General features: G+C 39.5%; 1 protein-coding gene across 1 annotated transcript in view; it reads left to right on the top strand.

Annotated features, from left to right (window-relative positions):
* Positions 1-26629, top strand: part of babam2 (BRISC and BRCA1 A complex member 2) — a 189150-nt gene that overhangs the window by 13010 nt on the left and 149511 nt on the right. The window contains exons 3-4 of the mRNA XM_073056025.1: positions 910-986; positions 19595-19689. Coding sequence (XP_072912126.1) covers positions 910-986; positions 19595-19689 — 172 coding nt within the window. The remainder of the gene's footprint in view (positions 1-909; positions 987-19594; positions 19690-26629) is intronic.

The raw sequence follows: 26629 nt of genomic DNA, 5'->3' as shown, positions 1-26629 counted from the left end.
AGTACCACTTGATAAAATCTTTGTATTTGTGAAGTCAAGCTGATCTGATGGTTGAAAATAATGATAAAAAAGCTCAGTACAGAAACTTGTTGATAGTAAACAGTGTGGCTTTACGTGTGTAAATTTTTAAAGTCCTCTTTCCTTTACAATCTCATCATCTTTTCCTTTGTCATCTCCAGGATGCAGTGGTATCTGTCCTTCCTGTTTATGTTGCATGAAAGTTTGTGACACCACTGCTGGTTGCAATCAGATGCCAGTTGCCTAGCTTTTAAAATTAAACAAATTAATTTGAATTGTTTTTCTTTGTATGTCTTTGCTTATCTTGCTTAGGAGTACTGATGTTTCTGAGTCAGAGGTTTTAATATTAGAGAATTTAACTTGGAGCTCCAGAGTTGGTTAATTTAACTCTTTGAAGGAGCATCCCATTTTCAAAAGTACCATATTTAAGGTGCTGTGTTTGATCAATGATTCTACAAAAAGCGTGAGTTTATTGAGTACACTGGCTTAAGAAGCGAGAATTCAATTCCATTTTCATTTTCTAGTTTGCTGAGTGCAAACTAGATGCAGTGTTGTCTAATTTTAAGGGGAAAAAACAGGAAACTTAAAAATAATTAATTGTCAATGTTGTGCTGCAATATATTTTTGGAATATTTTGTGAAATCGAATACAATTTTAGCCTATTCCTAAATAAAAGTTCAAATAAATAATTGATAAATTTTCCAGTTTTCAACTTTGGTTTTGTGCTAAATGACTTGATTTTGTCTGAAGCAAGCTCTGTTGTTGCAAATTAGGTAATTTTCCTGATTGTCGTTGTTGCAAATTAGGTAGTTTTCCTGATTGTTGTTACATGTGTAACAGGAATTGTTTTCTGTTTTTATTTTGAAATCAGTCTTTGGTCCTTCCTTTCAGATGCACATCATTAACAACTGGACCCTGTTGTGACCGGTTTAAGCTGCACATTCCATATGCTGGAGAGACGCTAAAATGTGAGAATTATTTTATATTAAGAAATTTCAATAGGCTAAAAAGAAAATCTACATATAAAACTTCAGGAACATGCTGTAGAACTTTTATGTAACTGGTACTATTCACGACTTGTCCCAAAATTACTATTGTGACTTTTTAAACCAACATTTTGCATTTCCATAGAAAGAAACAGCTTTAGATAATTTAAGAAATTAATGTGGAAGCTGCAAAAAGTTACTGAAAGCATGATTGGAATTGTGGGATTTTAAAAGATGAACTATGAATGCCAAAGCAAATGATCAATCTAGAAAGACAGTTTGTGATAGCTGATCACGCTGCAGTGAATGGGAGTGAAGCAAGGCATAGGTGAAGTCTAAAGTACAAAGGATAGAATCTAAAGCTATAAGAGGTTTTTGAGGTATTCATTAGGAAGTCTGGAAGCTATAGAAATTGCCACGGTTAAGATGAATAATGCAAAATCTGGAAAATGGAGTTTGAATAAATTCAACATGTGAAAACAGGACTCTGAGCAAGGGTATTGAGGAAATTGAGTTAAGTGATCATGAAAGCTCAGGTTATTAATCCCTGTGATAGTGAGGTCGATAAATCTTCATCATGATGTCATTGTACTTGTACTTTATGCCTCTATAAATTAAGTCCAAGAGCTTGTATGCTATTTGAATCATGTTTTGAAAGCCCTGCACTTTCACTGACCATTTGTATATACTTTATTCTTGTTTGTCCTTTTGTTGATTAAAAAGCTTCTTCTCACTCATGCTACCAAATGTAACATTTCAAGTTTCTTAGCTTAATTTTATCTGCCACCAATTTGCTATCCTTCCAGTCTATCGTGATAGTTCACGATTCACTGTGCATCCACATCATATCATCAATAAATGTGGAAATTGTTTTATACACCCAAATTCTTGCTATTAATATTTAAATAGTGTTACTGGGATTTGCCATGGAAAATCGTGCTGCAAGCTTCTTTCTAATATGAAAGCAACTTTTCTCTACTGTTTTGATATCCAGGCTGTTACAGCCCATTTTATTACATGTCCTTCAATTCTGCTGAGTTCTGCTTGGTCAAAACAGGACAAAATCAGCCCATCTAATTGACGTGGAGCAGTACAGAACAGGACCAGGCCCTTCAGCCCACTATGTCTGCGCTGACTTTCAGTCCAAACTAACTAATCCTATTTGTCTACAAATGGTCCATTTCCTTCTATTTCCAGCCTATTGATTTTTATGAGAAAATAGCGCTTAAACCTTGATATCATATCTGCTCTTACCATCTCCCATGGCAACACGTTCTAAGTACCTGATATATAAAAATATAACTTCTCTCACACCTCTCCTTTAAACATTCCCCTCTCATTTTCAATCCACGCCTTCTAGTATTTGACATTTTCATTTGGCCAATTGATGTACTCTCAGTCACCTGCAAACTGAAGGAAGATATTGTTGATAGTTCCCAGTTGGGATTCACAAGCACCCTTCTGCTTCAGAGGTCGTCACTTCAGACAAACAAAGACCAAGGAACTGAAATTCCAGACACAAGGTGGGCAGCGCTGTGGCATAGCAGTTTGTGTAACTATTGCAGTGGCAGCAACCTGGGTTCATTTCCACCACTGTTGGGAGGAATTTGTGCATTTGCTTGTGAGTGTGTTGGTTTCCTCCTGGGTGCTCCAATTTCCTCTTACATTCGAAAGGTATGCAGGGATTAGTAGGTTAATTGGTCGGAGTGTCTGCCCTTGTCATTAAGACAGTATTCGATAGTTGTGTCATAAAGGAACCACAGTAAGCAGCAAACACTACAATGCTTGGAGTTATTTTTTGCACAGAGGAAGCTGCTTGTGGTTGTTGATTTATTGCCTAGCCCCAAAACATCACTGTAGGAGCCCCTCAGATCCTTCATTTAGCTCATCTTCAGCTTCTTCATGAATCTTCCATCTTCTACCATATTGTCAGAAGTGAGGATGATTACACAATCTTCAATTTAATTTCTAACTCAGGGAATGAAATAGCCCATGTCTACATGCAGCAAGTCCACACAACATTCAGTATGTCATTAAAATTCTGCAACTAATAAATGGCATGTATCATACTTGTATCATGAATGTAATCAGTAATGATCTCTAAACACTATGACAGTAACCTTGATTCCTGCCAGTGTCGAGTCCAGTCAGACCCTAAAGATGTGGGAGAGACCACCATTGGTCAAAGCTAAACCAGTCAGATATACAGAAGCAGGTCAGAGGCCAAGTATCCTGCAGAGAGTTGCTGACTAATAGCTGAAAACCATAATCTACAGATAACCAATTATCTACAGGATACAGATCAGGACTATGATGAAATATTGTTTACTTCCCTGAATAAGTGTAGCTCCAACTTGTAAAACTCAATATCAAGCTACCCACTTAATTTATGCCCCATCCACTACTGAAAATATTTATTCCCTCCAACAACCATGTGCAATGGTTACAGTTGTGCTATTGACTGAGTACACCGCATAATTTGCCAGGACTGCTGTAACAGCACCTTGAAAACCTTTGCCCTTTACAACCAAGAAGAACATGAGTAAAAGTTCCATTCTGAATCACGCTCCATCTTTATTAGGGAACATATTACCATCCCTTTATTATAACAGGTCTAAAATCCTTAAATTGTCTCTACTCAACAGTGTTCTGTGCGTCATCTTCTCAAAATCATTTATAGATGGGTAGTGAATACTGGCCTGTCAAATGACATGTGTTTCCTGAAGATCAAATAAAATATGCCTTCCGCAGCTTCATAACTGGTTATGCAAATACAAACCCCATTTCCAGAAAAGTTGGGATATTCTCCAAAATGCAATAAAAACAAAAATCTGTGATATGTTTATTCACGTTAACCCTTATTTAACTGACAAAAGTACAAAGAAAAAATTTTCAATGGTTTTACTGACCAACATAATTGTATTTTGTAAATATACACAAAGTTAGAATTTGATGGCTGCAACACACTCAACAAAAGTTGGGACAGAATTAAAATAAGATTGAAAAGTGCACAGAATATTCAAGTAACACCGGTTTGGAAGACTCCACATTAATCAGGCTAATTGGTAGCAAGTGAGGTATCATGACTGGGTATAAAAGTAGCGTCCATCAAAGGCTCAGTCTTTGCAAGCAAGGATGGGCCGTGGCTCACCCCTTTGTGCCAAAATTCGTGAGAGAATTGTTAGTCCGTTCAAAAGGAACATTTCCCAACGCAAGATTACAGAGATTCAACATCTACAGTACATAATATTGTGAAAAGATTCAGAGAATTCAGAGACATCTCAGTGCGTAAAGGGCAAGGTCGGAAACCACTGTTGAATGCACGTGATCTTCGAGCCCTCAGGCGGCACTGCCTAAGAAACCGTCATGCTACTGTGACAATTATAGCCACCTGGGCTCGGGAATACTTCGGAAAACCATTGTCACTTAACACAGTCCGTCGCTGCATGCAGAAATGCAACTTGAAACTGTATTACACAAGGAGGAAGCCATACATCAACTCTATGCAGAAACGCCAGCAAGTTCTCTGGGCCCAAGCTCATCTCCGATGGACCGAAAGACTGTGGAACCGTGTGCTGTGGTCAGATGAGTCCACATTTCAGCTAGTTTTCAGAAAAAACAGGCGTCCAGTTCTCCGTGCCAAAGATGAAAAGGACCATCCTGATTGTTATCAGCGAAAGGTGCAAAAGCCAGCATCTGTGATGGTATGGGGGTGCATCAGTGCCCACGGCATGGGTGAGTTGCATGTATGAGAAGGTACCATTGACTCTGAGGCGTATATTAGGATTTTAGAGAGACATATGTTGCCATCAAGGCGACATCGCTTCCCGGGACGTCCATGCTTATTTCAGCAGGACAATGCCAGACCACATTCTGCACGGGCTACAACAGCATGGCTTTGTAGACACAGAGTGCGTGTGCTTGACTGGCCTGCTGCCAGTCCAGATCTATCTCCTATTGAAAATGTATGGCGCATCACGAAGAGGAGAATCAGACAACGGAGACCATGGACTGTTGAGCAGCCGAAGTCTTATATCAAGCAAGAATGGACAAAATTTCCAATTGCAAATCTACTTCAATTAGTATCCTCAGTTCCAAAACGATTAAAAAGTGTTATTAAAAGGAAAGGTGATGTAACACAGTAGTAAACATGCCTCTGTCCCAACTTTTGTTGAGTGTGTTGCAGCCATCAAATTCTAAATTTGTGTATGTTTACAAAATACAATGAAGTTGGTCAGTAAAACTATTGAAAATCTTTGTACTTTTGTCAGTTAAATAAAGGTTCACGTGAATTAACATATCACAGAGTTTTGTTTTTATTGCATTTTGGAAAATATCCCAACTTTTCTGGAAATGGGGTTTGTAACATTTTTTTCTGCCTTCCTATCTGGACATTGCATTTACTGTAAATATTGTTCATTTTCTTCTTTGGAAGTCATAAATAATTAACATCTTTCATTGAAACCGAAAAAAGCTGTGAGTTTTCTATTTTTGAGCCTAAGAGTTTCCACTCCATGACCTATGATTTTTGAAGAGGTTCTCAGCATGTTTTACATTGACTGGCTCAAATATGTTTTGGTGTTGTACTCTAAAGATAAAGCATAGCTGAAGCCAGGTTGGTTACAGGATAAATAATATCTTCCAGATGGAAAAGCTGGTTAGATAGATGAAATAGGTTTTCATGCGTATAGACCGCTGCTTGTAATTATTACTGCTTATGGGCTTTTTAACGAGAGTGATATTTTTCCTAATTTTTTTTTGCTGTTTTACGATATACTAAATATAACATTCCTTGAGCCATTAAATGAATAGAACACCTTGTTATTGTTTAAAGAAAGACTTTTCTTTCAGACTTCTCTAGTGGGTGGCTCAGTGACACAAGATGTAGTCTACTGTCTCACACTGAAAGGCCTGAACAGAGTGGATGTGAAGAGGATGCTTCCATTAGTTGGAGATCCAAGGGCACAGCCTCAAAATAAAGGGATGTCCCTTTAAAATGGAAACTAAAATTGGAAATTGCTCCATCTCGGATCGTAAGACCCTGCAGCAGATAGTGAGGTCAGCTGAAGGGATATTGGAGTCTCTCTTCTCGCCATTAGATAGATAGATAGATACTTTATTCATCCCCATGGGGAAATTCAACTTTTTTCCAATGTCCCATACACTTGTTGTAGCAAAACTAATTACATACAATACTTAACTCAGTAAAAAATATGATATGCATCTAAATCACTATCTCAAAAAGCATTAATAATAGCTTTTAAAAAGTTCTTAAGTCCTGGCGGTTGAATTGTAAAGCCTAATGGCATTGGGGAGTATTGACCTCTTCATCCTGTCTGAGGAGCATTGCATCGACAGTAACCTGTCGCTGAAACTGCTTCTCTGTCTCTGGATGGTGCTATGTAGAGGATGTTCAGAGTTTTCCATAATTGACCGTAGCCTACTCAGCGCCCTTCGCTCAGCTACCGATGTTAAACTCTCCAGTACTTTGCCCACGACAGAGCCCGCCTTCCTTACCAGCTTATTAAGACGTGAGGCATCCCTCTTCTTAATGCTTCCTCCCCAACACGCCACCACAAAGAAGAGGGCGCTCTCCACAACTGACCTATAGAACATCTTCAGCATCTCACTACAGACATTGAATGACGCCAACCTTCTAAGGAAGTACAGTCGACTCTGTGCCTTCCTGCACAAGGCATCTGTGTTGGCAGTCCAGTCTAGCTTCTCGTCTAACTGTACTCCCAGATACTTGTAGGTCTTAACCTGCTCCACACATTCTCCATTAATGATCACTGGCTCCATATGAGGCCTAGATCTCCTAAAGTCCACCACCATCTCCTTGGTCTTGGTGATATTGAGACGCAGGTAGTTTGAGTTGCACCATATCACAAAGTCCTGTATCAGTTTCCTATACTCCTCCTCCTGTCCATTCCTGACACACCCCACTATGGCCGTGTCATCAGCGAACTTCTGCACATGGCAGGACTCTGAGTTATATTGGAAGTCTGATGTGTACAGGGTGAACAGGACCGGAGAGAGTACGGTTCCCTGCGGCGCTCCTGTGCTGCTGACCACCGTGTCAGACCTACAGTCTCCCAACCGCACATATTGAGGTCTATCTGTCAAGTAGTCCACTATCCAATCCACCATGTGAGAGTCTACTCCCATCTCCGTTAGTTTGTGCCTTAAGATCTTGGGCTGGATGGTGTTAAAGGCACTAGAGAAGTCATTATCAGACATTTACACCATACGCTGCATCCACAAAGCTAACAGCATTGTGAAGGACCCCACACACCCCTCGTACAAACTCTTCTCCCTCCTGCCATCTAGCAAAAGGTACTGAAGCATTCGGGCTCTGACAACCAAACTGTGTAACAGTTTCTTCCCCCAAGCTATTAGACTCCTCAATTCCCAGAGTCTAGTCTGAGAGCAGCTTACTTGCACGCGCGCGCGCACACACACACACACTCCCCCTCTCTCCTGAACACCACTTCATTCCCTTTGCATTTTTTGCTAATTTCTTTCTCATTTCCTGCTAAAATATTGTTTACATTTACATCATTTATTATTATATTGTAATTTGCCCTTTACTGTGCCTATTGTCTTGTTTATTAATTATTGTTCTGTCTTGCACTGTTTTCTGCATTTTATGTAGTCCCGTGTAGGTCTGAAGTCTAGTGTAGTTTTGTGTTGTTTCATGTAGCACCATGGTCCTGGAGGAAAGTTGTTTCATTTTTACTATGTACTGTACCAGCAGTTATGGTTGAAATAACAATAAAAATGACCTGACTTGAGAAGGAATTTCTTCAGGTAGAGGGTGATAAGTCAGTGGAATTCATTACAGAGAGCAGTGTGTAGGCTAAGTTATTTGATTTATTTAAGGCAGAGATTGATAGGTTCATGATTGGTAAAAGGGTTGAGAGTTGTAAGGAGAAAACAGGAGAATGGGTTAAAAATAAGTCAACCATAGTCAAATGGCAGAGAGTCTCAATGGGTTGAATGGCCTAGTTCTGCTCTTATATCCAATGGTTTTAGGCCAGTTACCCAGCCAGATTTGATTCTGATCTCTGCTGTTTGTGTGGAGTTTGCATGTTCTCCCTGTCATCCAGTTCACCTGCTGCCCCCAACATGCTAAAGATGCATTGATTGATAGTTGAATTGTCCTTGGCACAGATCGGAAGCAAACGAATCAGGGTAAAGGGAGTTATTCAGAGAAATAAAATGGGATTAGTGTCATTGCATGCCTGATAATTGGCAGGGATGTGGAGGATTGTAGGGTCTGTTTCATACTACCTGTATATGTCTTCATAGGCCAGAAAATTGTTTGCTCTTTGATGATGATGCTCAGGGGTATACACAACTTGCATAAGTCAGTGGTTTTCAAACAATTATGTGAACCCAAAAGCCTTTCAAGTACAGAAGAAAAGCCTATTTGAAATCAATACTTAGTGTACCAGAAACTAGCAATTGAGTTTTTTTCGTTCTGAGCATGTCCAGTCTAAATGCACCAGTCATTAAACATAGAACAGAATAGTAGAGCACAAGAGCAGGTCCAATAGCCGATGATATTGTGTTAAACTAGTAATTAAATACCAAACTGTACTTATCTCTTCTGCCTACACAATGTCCCTATTCTATCACTTTCTGCATATTCATCTGCATAAGAACCTATTATACATTTCTGTCATATTCGCCTACACTACCATCCCTGGCAGCACATTCCAGGCATCCTTCAGTCAGTGGAAGTGATCAGATAATAGGTTTTCATGCCGAGGCCATCTTCCCAAGTATATCCCTCTTGGCTCTTTTCAACACCCTCACATTGAGTTTTTGGCTCTTTGCCCTTTCAGATGATCTCACACCCCATCCACACCTTATTGAAGAATTTAATGCACTACTGTGTTTTGCATGAATATAATAAAGACAGTTGGAATACATTGTTCCTTCACTTCAGTGATGATCAAAGAGCAAGTACGAGGGATGATTGATAAGTTTGTGGCCTAAGGTAGAAGGAGTCAATTTTAGAAAACTTAGCACTTTTATTTTTCAACATAGTCCCCTCCTACATGTACACGCTTAGTCCAGTGATTGTGGAGCGTATGTATCCCTTCTTTGTAGAAGTGGTCCACGGCAGAGGTGATTGATAGGTTCGTGGCCTAAGGTAGAAAGAGATGAGTTAACTTCAAACTCATCTTCTACCTTAGGCCTCAAACTTATCAATCACCCCTACGGTGGACCACTTCTGGAGGTCCAAGACGCCAGCCTCTACAAAGAAGGGATCTGTATGCTCCACGACCACTGGACTAAGTGTGTACATGTAGGAGGGGACTATGTTGAAAAATAAATGTGCTAGGTTTTCTAAAATTGACTCCTTCTACCTTAGGCCACGAACTTATCAATCACCCCTCATACCTGCTAGTAGCAGTTACTTGCAATGGCAAATTATTCTCAAAGGGGTTGTGAAGAGTCAAACTGAATAGAGAAACTTATTCCATTTTTAGTAGTTTGCCAGCTTTATATTGAAACAGCTTTAGAACATAAGAAATAGGAGCAGGAGTAGGCCATCCGGTCCATCGAGCCTGCCGCACCATTCAATAAGATCATGGCTGATCTGTCCATAAACTCAGCTCCATCTACCTGTCTTTTCCCCATAACCCTTAATTCCCCCACTATGTAAAAATCTATGTAACTGTATCTTAAATATATTTACTGAAGAAGCCTCAACTGCTTCCCTGGGCAGAGAATTCCACAGATTCACCACTCTGGGAAAAACAGTTTCTCCTCATCTCCATCCTAAATCTTCTCCCCTGAATCTTGAGGCAATGTCCCCTAGTTCTAGTCTCACCTACAATGGAAACAGCTTTCCTACTTCTATCTGATCTATCCTTTTCAAAATTTTGTATGTTTCTATAAGATCCCCTCTCATTCTCCTGAATTCCAGAGAGTATAGTCCCAGGCAACTCAATCTCTCTTCATAGGTTAATCCCTTCATCTCTGGAATCAACCCGGTAAACCTTTGATATAACAAAAATAGAAGCCGAAGCAAGCCATTTGCCCTTACAGTAGTGGTCGCCAACCCGTCAATCGCGATCAACTGGTCAATCTTTGAGACTTTCCCAGTAGATCCTGAAAAAAAAAGAAAACTAAATACACAAATACTGTTGAGAGATTGTTTCTGGGTTGCGGGGTTTTAGTTACAATCTTTCTGCCCACTGTGCATGTCATGTAGCTCCCTCGCACTACACAGTATAATTCAGTGGTCCCCAACCACCGGGCCGCAAGGAAACAATATGAGTCAGCTGCACCTTTCCTCATTCCCTGTCACGCCGACTGTTGAACGCACGTGAGGTCATCAGTCGCCTAAACGCAGTGACACCCTCGCGCCAGGAGTCACTGGTTGGCCTCACGCGACCAGCGGGATGTGCCATTGGTACTGGCCTGGAGCGCGGACAGATGTGCGCCGCCTCTGAACCTGTTCACACCGAATGTTCGTGGGGAACCTGGTGCTAAATATTCACAGATGACCTACGGTAATTCGGGCTCAGGGTTTCATAAGCAGCAGAGCAGCTACCTCGCTGCGATCTACTGAAACAAACTTTTGTCGGCCGATAGATCGTACAAGAGGGGCGGGCGGGCGCCCTGTCCGCCAAGGTGTCTGGCGGCAGGCTGTCTAATGAGGCAATGAAGCCCTCAAAACTGCTTTGGTACCCTGAGTCCAGGCACACTGCACTTAAAAACAAACCCGTTTGAGTTCTTCTCCAGCAGAAAAAACGTGAGCAAGTAGGATAGCAGCTAAGTGCTGAGAGCCACGAAAACTAAATTGCAGAATAGACTGGATATAAGGTATCTGCTTCAAGTATCGCTGTATTCCAGTCATGTTTAACACCCGGGGGGGGGGGGGGGGACCAGTTGGCCGGTCTGCAAGAATATTGTCAATATTAAACCGGTCTGTTGTGCAAAAAAGGGTGGTGACCCCTGGTGTTTATGCATTATTTCTACTTCCGGGTTGCCGGGTTTTACTTCTGGTCTTCCTGCGCATGCGTGTAACTAATCGATTTGGGGTCAATCTCGCCTTTCACTAAGGCCGAGGTAGGGGATCTTGAGCTTAAAAATGTTGGTGACCACTGCCTTACAGCTACTCCATCATTCAATAAGATCATGGTTGATCTTTTCTTTCAGTGCCACAGAACCTCCACAACCTTCGAGAGATTTCCAAAGATTTGGTACTGTTTCCTCAACCCGGTCCTGAAAGTTTGATCCTTATTTTGAGACTGTGATCTTTGGTTTTAAACACTAAGCAGGGGAAATACCATCTCTGCACTTGTCTTTCGAGCCCTGTCAGAATTGTGTGTGTGTTAAAACAAAATTGCCTTTTATTCTTCTGAAATCTAGAAAGTGTAGGCCCAGTCCATAAAACCTCTTGCCAGAAAATACACCCACATATCAGAAAATAATTTGATGCAATTTTGCTGCGTTCCCTCTATGCTCTTACTTGGACAGGGAGATGTGAGCTGTACACAGTATTCCTGGTGTGGTCTCTCTTCATCATTTGCATAATTTCAATAGAATGGCTTTAATAGTACTTTCACCATGATTAAGATGAGGAACAGAGCACATGGTTGAAGTAATATAACAGCTGTTGTATGCGAGTTATTGCTTGGATTCCTTTAACTGGCTGACTGCATAGTATAGTAATCTATCAAGTGTGACAAATCTACATTCATACATCAGTAAACAGTGGATTAAAAGGTTAATGATCCATATAAAGTACTATGTAGATCAGTAGTGATTTATCATTCATTCACCTGTGCATCTCTGATAAAAACACATATATAAACTAAAGATTGATTTCTAAAGATCAGCTTTATTTGTTTCATGTCGAAGCAAACATGAGGTGAAATTTGTTGTTTGTGTCAACAACCAACACAGTCTGAGGATTTGGGGACAGCCTGCAAGTGTCGTCATGCTTCCAGTGCCAACATAGCGTGCTCAAACTTAGGAACACTAACCTGGAGGAAACTGGAACACCCAGAGGAAACCCATACAGTCAAGGGGAGGATGTACGAACACCTTTTAGACAGCAGCAGGAATTAAAACTCGATCGCTGGCACTGTAATAGTGTTATAGATTACAGCTGCACAATCATGCCACCCACTAAAAATTATTACTTCTCCTGACCTGGGACTACTTAAGAGCAGTTCTGCTTTAGGGTGGCATCAACAAAATAGCAGTTTAGATGTTGTAGTTGAAGCAAAGGAGAAAAAGATTATTCAAAATCGAAGCAACAGTATGATCATGTTCTGTCATTTGTTAAGCTCGTGTCTGATCTTCTACCTGAATCTCATTCACTGCACTATCTCTTTATCTCATGATTCCCATAATATCCAGACATCTATTGACTCATTTTGAAATGAACTTGATGACTGAACCTCCTCAGCTTACCCAATCAGAGAATTCCAAAGTTTTGCCAACTTTTGCGAAAAGACATTCCTGTTCTTCTCAGTACTAAATGGCAAACCTCCTATTCTGAAATGTTGACCTTTGGTTTTACGCTCCTGAATGAGAAGCAGTAAATTTTTACAGAGAATCAAGTATTTCATATGCATAGCAAATTTTACAACTGATGTTCATCATACTGTAGAAACTTCTTTATTCTGAATTTAAAACACCTAGCTTGAATTTTTAGCTATATTCTAATTCTGTGTTTACTGTTATAGATGGGATGCAAACAGAATTAATTATTAAAAACCCAAGTAATGCAAGCATTAAGAAATATTTAAAGAATAAACTGCTTCAGGGCATTGCACTTTAGGGAGAAGGAATATTGTAAAATAATAATTGTCTTTAGGTTTTAAGTAGCTAAAAAATAGGTCTGTAGCATACTTTGGCATTTTATGGTATAATGTACCATATTGTATATTATACAATATCCAACATTGTACTTGTTATATCATAATTATATTGTACATTATCCTTGTGCTTTGGGAATGTCTCCATCAATAGTCTATCTGTTTAGCATATAGTGTTTATAAAGGATTTGTCCAATACCACAGGAGACGGCCTCAGAATAGAGGGAGATGAGTGGGAATTTCTTTAGCCAGAGAGTGGTGAATCTTTGGAATTTGTAACCACATAGAAGGTAGGAATCTTGATTGATCAGGGCATGAAGGGATACAGGGAGAAGGCAGGAGATTGGGGCTGCGAGGGCAGATATATATCAGGCATGATGAAGTGGTGGAGCAGACTCAATGGGCCAAATGGCCTAATTCTGCTTCAATGTCTTATGGTCATATTACTCATTCTGTTGAAATGTTGTAAATTGTTAAAGTCCAATTTAGAAAAGTCATAAGAATTGTAGTTGGATATAACAAGTACATTGCATACATGTAAAATTGTTGCATTTGCCCCATCTTTTCCACAATTCTAATCTTCAGTGTTGCCATTCATACTACTTCAAAACAAGTCAAAGCTAGCTTTATCCCTCTTTGCCACCATCCTTCTCAACACCTACTACTGTCCTCCATTTTTATCAGTGTGATTATAGCTCTAGCTTATACTTAGTTACAGATCTTCCCTCATGCCCTTATCACCATGTAGACTTTTCCTCATTTTGCTTGTCACGAATTTTGCATAATCACGAGTAGATATTGGCTAAGCTATTGCATGCTGTTAGTACAAAACTTTTCTGCTCTCTTATATCCTTGTATTGTTGATATGTTATTTTGACATTCATTCTTATGAAGCTACAGTTTCCTCCAGTTAGACCAACTGCAGACATCTAACAGTTGCTGTCTCACTTGCATCAGATTGTTCACACTTTGTCCAATTTGACTTACAAATTAAAAATACAATCTTAAATTCTCTGTCACAAACACAAGCTGCTTCCTTAGGAGATATTATGTATTTTATTCCTGATCTTTAGCTCTATGCTCCTCAAATCTTCAATTATGCTTTCCCTTGTATAGATATGCAGCAAACTTCCACAAATCCAACACCCATAGAATTTTTGTGATGCTGAAACACCAGATTTACTGGGTCATTTGATGTTACTCTTATTAAAGCCCTAATCACTTTATCCCATTTTGTTTTGAGGTAAGATAGTAATACAACATTCTCAGTGAATCTGGTGAACTTAAAGGAAAGCAGGAAAAGGGGCCCCAGTAATTTTAAAGGGAGCAAAGGAGAGTTCACCTGGTGAGCCAGATACTGAATCATTAGCAGTTAACAGTTGAATGGTGGATTATTAGGGTCACTACGTAGGTTCATGATGACCATCCTTTGCTCCACAGATGCTACCTAACCTATTGGGTTCATCCTGCAGCTTATTTTTATGCCCCAGATTTCAGCATCTGCAGACGATTAACTCTGCAATGGATTAAGAGTTTATTGTATTGCTTTCAATGATACGAGGGGTGATGTTAAGTTTGTGGCCTAAGGTAGAAAGAGTCAACTTAGAAAACCTAGCACAATTTTTTTCCAACATAGTCCCCTCCTACATTTACACACTTAGTTCAGTGGTCGTGGAGCATATGGATCTTAGACCTCCAGAAAGTGTCCACATCAGGGGTGATTGTTAAGCTTGTGGCCTAAGGTAGAAGAAGATGAGTTATTAACTTCAAACTTTCTGCATAATCACTCACAGAGTTGAACTGCATGTGCATGTAACAAGAGCTGTATAACTCATCCCCTTCTACCTTAGGCCACGAACTTATCAATCACCCCTCATATTTCCAATTCGTGTGCTTATCCACATTTTGAACTCTATTTTGTTGCCTTTCTCTTTACTACTGTCAATCCTACTACCCACCACCCTGATTTCTCCTTTCTACTGACTTTCTATGCATTTATATTCCACGTCTGTTATTTGAATAGTTTTTCATATTTCTGTTATGAATGTTAACCCCCTAAACAACAAGGACATGTTTTTCTTTTGTTTAAACAACTTTACTTTCAATATCTCTGTTCAATACCTGAGGGCCGCCACCTTTACATCCCATTATTCTCTCCTTTCTCCTTCCGCACGCACACGCATTACAAGGATTATGCACGTGTATACTAAATACTTACATAGTCCAAATGAACAAAACTGAACAGTGAAGTCCAGGATTCTTTTTCTCAACTCTTCCAATTCCTTCATTTTCTAAAAATGCTCCATTGCTGAAGCTTTTGCTCAATCTTGCTATTATCTGTTTTGATGTAATTAAAAGGATCATCAATTCATGGAGGTTCATATTTGTGAAGTGCCTGTGAATATTTATTATACATTAGAGTAATAAGAGTTATACAGCACAGACACACAGTTCAGCTGAACTTGTCAATGCTGACCTAGGTGCCGACATGAGTTAACGCCATTTACTTGTGTTTGGTGCTAAACCTGTCCTAATCATGTATCAGTCAAAATAGCTTTTGAAAATTGCAATTGCACCCACCTCTTCCACTTCCTCTGGCAGTTTCTTCCATACATCCTCCAGAATTTGTAGAAAAAAATGTTTCCCTTCTCACCTTAAAACTTTGGCCACTAGTTTTAGACTCCCCTATCTTGGGGGAAAATAGACTGTGACCATTCACTCTATCTCTGACCCTCACAATTTTATAAGTCTAAAAGGTCACCACTCAGCCTCCTTCACTCCAGGGTTAACAGTCTCAGCCTTTCCAAACTCTTTTCTTAAATTAAGCCATCCAGTACCAGTGACAGTCTTGAGAATCTTCTCTGCACCCTCTCCAGCTTTAGCACATCCTTCCTGTAGTTAGGTGGCCAGAACTGCAGACAGCATTTCTAAAGTGCAGTCTTGCCATTGTCTTGTATGGCTGTGACATGATGTTCCAATCAGCATGATATCATTGATGAAGCAGAGTGTGTCACGTGCTTTCTAACTGTGTAACCACTTTCAGAGAACTGTGTACTTTTATCCCTAGTTCTCTATGTCATATAGCACTCCACAGGATCATGTTATTCATTATGTATGACCTGCTTTGTTGAACTTGGCAAAATGAGAGTTAAATTCCATCTGCCTTTCTTTTAACGGCATTCCCATTTGATCTAGATCCTGTTATAACTTTAGACAACTTTCTTCACTGTCTACCGTACAGCTGATTTTGGTGTCATCTACAGACTTACTAATCATGCCATCGACATTCTCAATCAAATTGTTAATATATGTAATCAACAGCAGGGTTCCCAGCAGTGATCCCTGCGGCACACTACAGGTCACAGGTTTCAATCTGAAAATCACTTCTCCACTATCACCCTCTGCTTCCTCACACCAAACCACAGCTATATCTACTTGGCTCATTCACCCTGGGTGCCATGTACTGTAATCTTGTGGACCAGACTACCATGCAGGACCTTATCAAAGGCCTTTCTAAAGTCTATGTTTACAACATGTACCACCCTGTCCTTTTGGTTCATCACTTCAAAAAAAAACACAATCAAATTCAAGAGTCATGATTTCCTATGCACAAAGCCATGCTGATTATTCCTAATCCCACATACAGTGAGATTCTGTTTTTCACAATCCTCTCCAGTAGCTTTCCTGCTGCTGACTTTAGATTCACTGACTTACATGTTACTGGCTTAACTTTGCAGCCCTTAAAAGCACATCATTAACTAGTCTCCTAATACCACACCCATTAAAGATACCATTTGAATTTGACCTATTGAATATTATTCCTAAAATTCATGTATTTACCACTCGGAAAGAAAGTAGTACTTCTTCCAAGTCATGGTCTTTTTTTTCTTTGATTGTGACATTCAACAGACTATCAGGATGAGAGTATCAGTTTCCTTTGTGATATTGTCACTTTCATTTCGAATTGAAAGTATTGCAATAATTTCACTAAATTCGACAGGTATTCATTTCCTCTAAATTTGTGGCTACTTGAAATTGTAAGATTAATTTGGTTTATAATAAAGAAAGGATACAATAATGTTAGAGACAGTCTAGAAGAGACTGACTTGGCTAATTCATGGCATGAGAGTGTTATCTTACCACAAATGTCTCAAAATAAAGTTAGACCTGTTTTATTTGGATTTTTTTAAAAAAATGAAGTGTAATTGTGGAGAATGGAGTTCATTTGAGGAGGACAGGTGGGGTGATGGTGCAGAGGAGTTTTGACAGTGAAAGTATTCATTAAACTACTTTAAACTTTCTGGCTATGGCCTGATTTAGCAAAAAAACCCTCACATCATTCATTTTGGTGTAATGCTAGAGAAAACTTTGAAATACAGTGCAGAAAACTTTTTTTTGTATAGGTCATCAAGTGCTTGTAACTCAAGGCAATTCCAGGAAGACTTGCTCATAGTGAAGTGATTACATGAATATATATTCAGGTTGTTGAGGTGGTAATTAAGCTGGAATCTGTAACAGTGATTTATGTTGACAAATCAATTTAAAATGCAAAATGTTTTCAAATCAGCATGATATGTTAAAATATGAAGTAATGTTTATGAATGCAGAAGATGATATAGTGGCTAATCTATTTGCATTCCTGCATACTCCTGATAACTTCACTTAGCAGTCTATCTCTAACTCATCTCTTCCTTATTTTTAAACAGTGACCCCAGATTTCTCCATAAGCAGAAAAATTTACTACATATCTACCCCATCAAGACCCCTCAGAATTTTGTTTTCAGTCAAGCTTTCTCTAGCAGATGGAAGCCTATTCTATCCAATCAGTTCTTACAAAGCAACCCATCCATTCAACTATTGAACTTTAATATTGCTTGCAAAATGTTTCCGTCTTGCAGCAGATAAGAAGACCAATATTGTACAAAGTGCTTCACCAATTCTATACTTTCCCTCCTTTTGTTCAATTTCCCAATAATGAACAATGGCATTTGTTAGCCTTCCTACTTGCACACTAACCTTTTGTGAATTATACACTGGGGTACCCAGATCCTTCTGCACCTCTGACCTCTAGAATCTCTCACCATTTAAATAATATATTTCTCTATTTTTTTCCATCAAGTAGACAATTTCACTTTTTCCAACGTTATGACCTCATTTGCCTGATCTTTGATCACTCACTTAACCTATCTACATTTTCCTACAGTCTCCCCTTCTATTTTTTGCAATTTTGATTCCTTTTGGTCATTAGTAATTTAGTAAACATATCTTGCTAACTTTATTCCTAATCATTCATAAAAAGTTGAAACACTTGCACCTGTTCCTGTAATGCAACTCTCACTACATTTTGCCAATCTGAAAAAAGATCCATTTATGCCCGTTGTTTCCTATTAGCCAGTTAATCCTATATCCATACCAATATGTTGCCTCCTTAAATCATGGTCTTTTATTTTTTGTGATAGCCTTTGATACAACACCTGGTCAAATGCCTTCTAAAAATTGAAATTTATCACAAACATTGGTTCCCCTTTATAAACTTTGTGTTGAAGAATTAATGTCCTGTCTACGTTTAAGATATATGAATGAATACTTAATTATTACGTCAAATCAAACAAGAAAGGTCTGAATTTTTGAGTTGCAAATAAAGGGCATTGATTTGCAAAGTTGAGGAAAACTTTGTAAAGTAGCAGCAAATAGTCAATTAGGACAGATATCAGAATTTGTGCAGCACTCTTCTGTCCATGCCAAATGGGCATATTTTAAAAATATTCTGTGATCTCAACAGACAAAGTATGAATTTCATTGTATTTAGAATCAATGAGGCAAACTAAAGAAGAATAGAGTTATAGGAAATCTGCAACAGGTCTTTACCGTATAAAAGTGAGTAAGATCTGTCTATTTTAGTTGCAAATAATGCGAGGTGATCTCATTGAAATGTAGAAGGTTCTGAAACGGATTGACAGCATTGCTGCTTCTTGCTAACGAAGTTGAGTTTGGGGCAGTCCCAGATTAAATTATGGACTATTTCAGACTGATGTGTAAATGTGTTACCGAAAGCTGTGAACTTTTGTATTTCACTAATAGGAATTTCAGATACCCAACTATTAAGTTTATTCAGAGCTGGAATGAATAGCATTTTCCGACAGCATGGAATTGGGGAACGTGGACGATAGGTAGAAATTTAACCATATTCTCATTGAATGGCACAACAGACTCTTTTGAGTTGAGAACAGAGAATTGCTAATCATCTCACTCCTGACCACTGCCCTTTTCCTCCTGCACTGTAAGCATTGATTTGATTATTATCTCCAGATTGAATAATTTGCAGAATTATTAAGGCTCAATGGTGATTGAAGTTGACGTGGATAAACATAATGTTGTAGATGTGTGTCCCTGTAGGATGTCAACACCTTGACGGGAAGAGGTAGAGGAAAAGAATTAGATTTTATTAATTTAGCCAGTCTGACAGTTTAGATTAGAATCCTAAACAAGAGAAAATCTGCAACAGATTGGAAATACTGGAAATTCGAGCAACACATACAAAATGCTGGAGGAACTTAGCAGGCCAGGCAGCATCTGTGGAAAAAAGTACAGTAGCCATTTCAAGCTGAAACCCTTCGGCAGTACTGCCAGATTAGACTCCTGACCAGAGTGTCAAATTGCCTCTGTTTTGAGTCTTTTGCAAAGGCTAGCTTCATGATTAATTCATGGTAATAAAATAAATTTTGGCTTGTTGTTTTCAAGGGGACATTATTTTCAACTGTCATTATCCAGACCTTCCTCCAGATTTCATCTTTGGAGAAGATATTGATTTTCTGCCTGAACCCACGATGCTCCATGTGAGTTTTATTTTAGAATTTATGATTTTATTCTTACTTGTGCTACACAGATTGTCTCTGAATAATCTAGCATTGCTCAGATCCTGGGGCTCTGATGTGACCCTTAACTGAAGTTTTACCAGTGTTTATCAAGCTAACTAGTTAAATAGATGTTAATTTGAAGATGTGTGAAACCTGAATTTATGCAAAAGTAAACTGTTAGTGATTGAAAAGGCACTTTAAGAGAGCAATTAACTATATTCCTCAATGTTTTTTTACTATGATGCAGCAATGGGATTTGGGGAAGGGATGCAATTTGCCTCTTTCATTTGAGACAAAGCATTGACTTAAAATTTTTACTGAGAGGTTCTTAAATAATTGGTAACATTTTCAAAGTAATTTTTATGTTGTCATTGAGATGTATTCTGGAGTTTAAAATAATTCAAATAGTGTAGAGCTAATTACTACTTTCACCATGTGTAGGTGTTGTAAAGTCCCATATTTATTTCCTGTTTCTTGTGCGCCTTGAAATGAATAGCTTGCTGGACCATTTTGGAGGGAAGAGTCAACCATTATAATGGATTCATTGTCAAGCTTAATGATTTGGCTCATATTAGTATGTAGAGACTAGTTTGTTTCTCAGCAGATGGCAGAAATAGGACCTGATGATAGGGAGAGGTGTGCGCTTTTAGTTCATCAAAAAAGTTAAAATAGTGAAATCAAAAACACAACTAATGAGGAAACATTTCAAATGCTGAACCCATAATCCAATAGCCAGTAGAATTTCTGGCTCATGCTTGCCTCTGTGTCGTATTCTTGTTTCCTGTCAAATAAAAGAAAGTAGAGTATTTATCTGGGTGAATAGTGTATCCTGTGTCTACACCCTGTTTTCAATGGGCAGATTGGGTGTGTGAGTAATTCCATATTTCTCTGTATTCATAATTTATCACTAAAGATGGGTGGTACACTGTCCAGTGCATTAACAATAGCTCACTCAGGAACTCTTAAACTTCTAATTGAATTTTACTGTGTGTCCTAATAACTTTAAACCTTCCCCTCAGTAGGTCATATCTGATGATCAAAGCATTTCATTTGCAAATATTGATTATTAAAGGATTTATTTAGCTAATCAGTGTATAAACCAAGTTCTATGACAGCAAAGTACATGCTGAATTTGACAATACTTCTTTAATTCCATAAATCCCTCCTGTATTGTGTCATATTGTCAGGCACAGAGAAGATGGTGATGTAGTTTATAGTAGAGAATTTCTGCCAACAGTGGATACTGTAGTTTTTTTAATCTCGAAGGAATTTTCTACTAGTTTTGCTTAAATGCAGAAATTGTCTCGTGCTGATAGGTTTTACTGAGAAATCATGATGCAGGTCATGAATATGTTGTATTTGTTCAAAGCAGCCAATGGCTCAGACTTTAATTTCCCATTTGAAACTCAAACTTGCCTATTGAGTGCAGTGAGTCATTGTCTAAGGCAACCACTTTGCCCAACTGACATAAATGAATAACCAAATTAGGAAAGGAGTGGCTGCATCTATATAGCTCTATCCATCTAAAGATGTCATTCAAAGGACTGGTGCTAAAAATAACTCCAATTATATTATCAATATTAGTGTATGGAAATTCTAGGTGTTAACAGAAAGTTGATTTAAATAATTTTGGATCATTGGGCAAAAATGCTTTTCTTTTTGGCAAGATAATTAATACTGAATTTAAACTGCTAATACTGCAGATAATTTGCTGGATCCTAAGCAGATATTGTGAACCATAGTTAATTTTTAATGTAGTTTTTGGTCTTTGAATCTTTTTGTAGCTCATGGTGAAATATAAAATTCTGTAATCAGATATTCTATGTCCAACGAGCATAGCCTGGAACAAAAAATACATGCCTAAATTTGCTTATCATAAACATTCCACACCAGGACAGATTATGAGATAAGCTGAAAAAACAATTGGTAGGTGATAATTGACTAGAGATTGGTAGTACTTTCTATGTATTTCTATGTTGCATTGACTGTTCTATTTATTATAAATTACTATGATTACACACTTAGACAGAAATGTAACGTAAAGATTTTTACTCTTCATGTATGTGAACGATGTAAGAAATAAAGACAATTCAAGAGAAACATTGGATGATAACGTAATCTGATTGTTCATCTGTACTATGTTTGCACTGTAGATTTTTGGAACAACAAAAGGTAATAGTATAACAATGTCAACATCCCATCTAGGATCTTATGAGCATTGTGCCCAATTCATTAATTAACTAAGGAAATGAACACTGAGAATAACAGAAGGAAATGCACAAAAAGAGTTTTTTTTTAAAGGGAAAATTAAAAAGTCTGCTGGAAGAACTAGTAATATCAAGCAGCATCTGTCGAAGGAAAGGAGTTGTCAGTGTTTTGGGTCAACCCTGCATCCAGAGTGGAGAACCAAGATGGCCAGTGGATGGCTCCCAGTTCCAGTATCAGCAGTTCCTTGAGGAAAATTAGTGAGTTTTAAAAGGCCAAACAGCATATAATCAAGCTGCTTTGGATTTTTTCTGAGATTGCATTTTGTAATCTCAAATGCAACACTGAGCATCATAGGAAGTCATTCCTGCCTGTGGCCATCAAACTTTACAACTGCTCCCTCGGAGTGTCAGACACCCTAAGTCAATAGGCTGGTCCTGGACTTATTTCCATTTGGAATAATTTACTTATTTTATTATTTATGGTTTTATATTGCTATATTTCTACACTATTCTTGATTGGTGCGACTGTAATGAAACCCAATTTCCCTCGGGATCGATAAAGTATGTCTGTCTGTCTGTAAGTTATTGGCAAGATGCGTTTTAATAACGGACAAATGAAGTGCAAAGCCAGCAATATACAGGTGGCCCCTGCTTTTCGAACATTCGATTTACGATAACTCGCTGTTACATTAGTACCTGTTTTCGCTAACCAAAGAGGATTTTCGCTTTTACGAAGAAAAGACACCCGCTTTATACATGTGTTTACCCTGAGAAAGACTTCAATGACTGTGAAGACTTGTGCGGGCAGTTGTTTGCGCATACGTGTTCATGCCGATTTTTTTTCTCCAAATTGATTTTGTTTCGCTGCCTTCCTGTGTTTGATAAGTGAAACTACACCATACTTACAATATTTCTACTTTATATAGGGTGTAAATTTATTATATCATTCCTGCTTTTACTATATGTTAGTGTTATTTTAGGTTTTATGTGTTATTTGCTTTGATTTGGTAGGTTTTTTTGGGGTCTGGGAATGCTCAAAAAATTTTCCCATATAAATTAATGGTAATTGCTTCTTCGCGTTACGACATTTCGGATTACAAACAGTTTCATAGGAACGCTCTACCTTCGGATTGCGGGGGAAACCTGTATTAACAAATTGTGGAACCTATTTCTTAGAAACATTGGAAACAAGATAATGACCCATTGAGTTTCCATTCTACCACATTAGTAGTTGAACAGTTATTGTGGAGTAAATTCAGAAAATGCCAGAAACACTCAGCTAGTCAGGCAGCATTTGGAAAAGAAACAGAGTTTGTGTTTCAGTTCCTGGACCCTTCATGAGAACTGTTGAAGAAAAGTCCAGTCTGCCAAATAAGTCTATTAGTTTGGAAAGATTTGGTTAGGTTTCTATTTTGAGGATGAAACAAAGAGCACTCTTACACTCCAGCTGTGGGCTCAAGGTGTAATGGGATCATACAATGGAATGAAGATGAACTGGTTAGACTGAGGCAATTGAAAACTCAAAAATGATGGAGGGCATTATGAGCCGTCACGGACTGTCACAGGACAGATTCTGAGGTGAGCTGAGAAAACAAATAGGTGATAATTGACTGGAGATTGATAGTACATTTACTGTAAAAAAAAATCTGCTGGAAGAACATTGTATATTCTTACTGTACTTTCCCAATCCAAAAGCCGTGGATGAAGCAGGAGGTATATCATCTGCTAAAGGCTAGATCTGTGGCATTCAAGTCTGGTGGCCCAGGCCTGTACCAGAAAACCAGGTATGATTTGCGAAGGGCTACTTCAAGGGCAAAGAGACAATTTCAAGCAAAGTTGGAGGCAACATCGGAAGTACGACAACTCTGGCAGGGTTTGCAAGGCATTACTTCCTAAAAAGTGAAATCCAATAGCATGAATGGCAGCAATGTTTCACTACCAGATGAACTCAATGCCTTTTATGCCTACTTTGAAAGGGAGAATATAACTACAGCTGTGAAGATCCCTGCTGCAGTTGATGACCCTGATCTCTGTCTCAGAGGCTGATGTTCGGCTGTCTTTAAAGAGAGTGAACCCTTGCAAAGCGAAAGGTCCTGATGGAGTACCTGGTAAGGCTCTGAAAACCTGTGCCAACCAACTAGCGGGAGTATTCAAGGACATTTTCACCCTCTCACTGCTACGCGCGGAAGTTCCTACTTGCTTCAAAAAGGCAACAATTATACCAGTGCCTAAGAAGAATAATGTGGGCTGCCTTAATGACTATTGCCTGGTAGTACTCACATCTACAGTGATGAAATGCTTTGAGAGGTTGGTCATGACTAGACTGAAATCCTGCCTCAGCAAGGACCTGGACCCATTGCAATTTGCCTATCGCCACAATAGGTCAATGGCAGATGCAATCCCAATGGCTCTCCTCACAGGGTTAGACCACCTGGACAATACAGACACCTATGTTTGTTTGCTGTTTGTCGACTATAGCTCAGCATCTAATACCATCATTCCCACAATCCTGTTTGAGAAGTTACAGAGACCTAGGTTCTGTACCTTCCTCTGCAATTGGATCCTAGGCTTCCTAACTGGAAAACCACAAACTGTTTGGATTGGTGATAACATATCCTCCTCGCTGACAATCAACAATGGTACACCTCAGGGGCGTATGCTTAGCCCACTGCTCTACTCTATATACACATGACTGTGTGGCTATGCATAGCTCAAACACCATCTATAAATTTGCTGATGATACAACCATTGTTGGTAGAATTTCAGATGGTGACGAGAGGGCGTACAGGAGTGAGATATGCAAACTAGTGGAGTGGTGTCGCAGCAACAACCTTGCACTCAACATCAGTAAGATGAAAGAGCTGATTGTGAATTTCAGGAAGGGTAATACAAAGGAACACATTCCATTCCTCATAGAGGGATCAAAAGTGGAGAGAGTGAGCAGTTTCAAGTTCCTGGGTGTCAGGATCTCTGAGGATTTAACCTGGTCTGAGCATATCGATGCAGTTAAAAAGAAAGAAAGACAGTGACTGTACTTTATTAGGAGGTTGAAGAGTTAACAAATACACTCAAAAACTTCTATAGATGTACCATGGAGAGCATTTTGGCAGGCTGCATCACTGTCTGGTATGGGGGGTGGGGGGCTACTGCACAAGACTGAAAGAAGCTGCAGAGGGTTGTAAATTTAATGGGCTCCATCTTGGGTACTAGCCTACAAAGTACCCAGGACGTCTTAAAGGAGCATGTCTCAGAAAGGCAGCGTCCATTATTAAGGACCTCTAGCACCCAGGGCATTCCCTTTTCTCACTGTTACCATCAGGTAGGAGATACAGAAGCCTGAAGGCACACACTTAGCGATTCAGGAACAGCTTCTTCCCCTCTGCCATCCGATTCCTAAATGGACATTGAACCCTTGAACACTGCCTCACTTTTTTAATATATATTATTCCCATGAGGCGGCGAGGCACGGCAGCAGCGGCCTTTCAGACATGGTGTTACTTTAATTTTCTATTTTGATACACAATTTTCGATTAGGGCACATGGATAACAGAGCGGCTATCTACCATCGCCAGATACTACTACAATACAGAGATCGCCCAAAGACAAACCTTCACAAAGATCTGCTGGCTGAATTACGCGACGTCGGCTTGCTGAGGGGAATGGGCCTACAATCCTCGGACTTGCCTGATGCTGGGAGCCGGAGATGGAGACGTCAAAAGCGATGTGCGAGGAAGCAGAAGCGAGGTAAACAGGCAGGGGTCCATGCCAGGCTAAAAGCAGACCCTAGCCGGCCAGCTCTCCCATCCATTCTGCTCTCTAATGTCCGCTCCCTGGACAATAAAATGGACTACATCCGACTCCAACGTAATACTCGGCGGGAGTGCAGAGTTTGCTCCGCGTATGTCTTCACAGAGACATGGCTTGCTGAAGGGATTTTGGATGCTGCCATCCAGCTAGACGAGTTAGCTTTATTTCGTTCGGACAGAGATGCAGCTGTCTCCGGTAAGGCTCGCAGTGGCGGTGTCTGTGTTTACATCGACACGGAATGGTGTAAGAACTCTGTGCTGGTTTCCAGACACTGCTCATCGTTAGTGGAGTTCGTAGCAGTTCGATGCAGACCATTTTATTTGCCACGGGAATTCACCTCTGTCCTTATATTCGGTGTCTACATTCCCCCCAGCGCTAATGCTAAGGAGGCGCTCTGTGAACTGTACGGGGCTGTTAGCGAACTGCAGAACACACACCCTGATGGTCTGTTTATTGTCGCCGGTGATTTTAACCACACGAACCTTAAGTCAGTGCTCCCCAAATTCCATCAGTATGTGGACTTTGCAACGAGGGGGGAAGAACGCATTGGACCTGGTTTACACAAACATCCCCGACGCGTACCGGGCAGAGCCCCGCCCCCACCTCGGTTACTCAGACCACATCTCTGTTATGCTAATCCCAGCATACAGACCGCTCGTCAGGCACTCCAGACCAGTTCAGAAGCAGGTGAAAACCTGGCCAGCAGGAGCCATCTCTGCTCCTCAAGACTTTTTTGAGAACACTAACTGGCACATGTTCAGGGAGGCTGCAACCGATGGCGACTCTACCAACTTAGAGGAGTACACAGCATCAGTGTCCAGCTACATCAGCAAATGCATTGATGATGTTTACTCTGTCCAACACTATCACTATACGTGCCAACCAGAAGCCATGGATGACCGCAG

Source organism: Hemitrygon akajei, chromosome 9 (assembly GCF_048418815.1).
Source record: "Hemitrygon akajei chromosome 9, sHemAka1.3, whole genome shotgun sequence".
NCBI lineage: Eukaryota > Metazoa > Chordata > Chondrichthyes > Myliobatiformes > Dasyatidae > Hemitrygon > Hemitrygon akajei.
The sequence above is the reverse complement of the archived record's forward strand: the minus strand, read 5'-3'. Positions and strand labels throughout refer to the sequence as shown.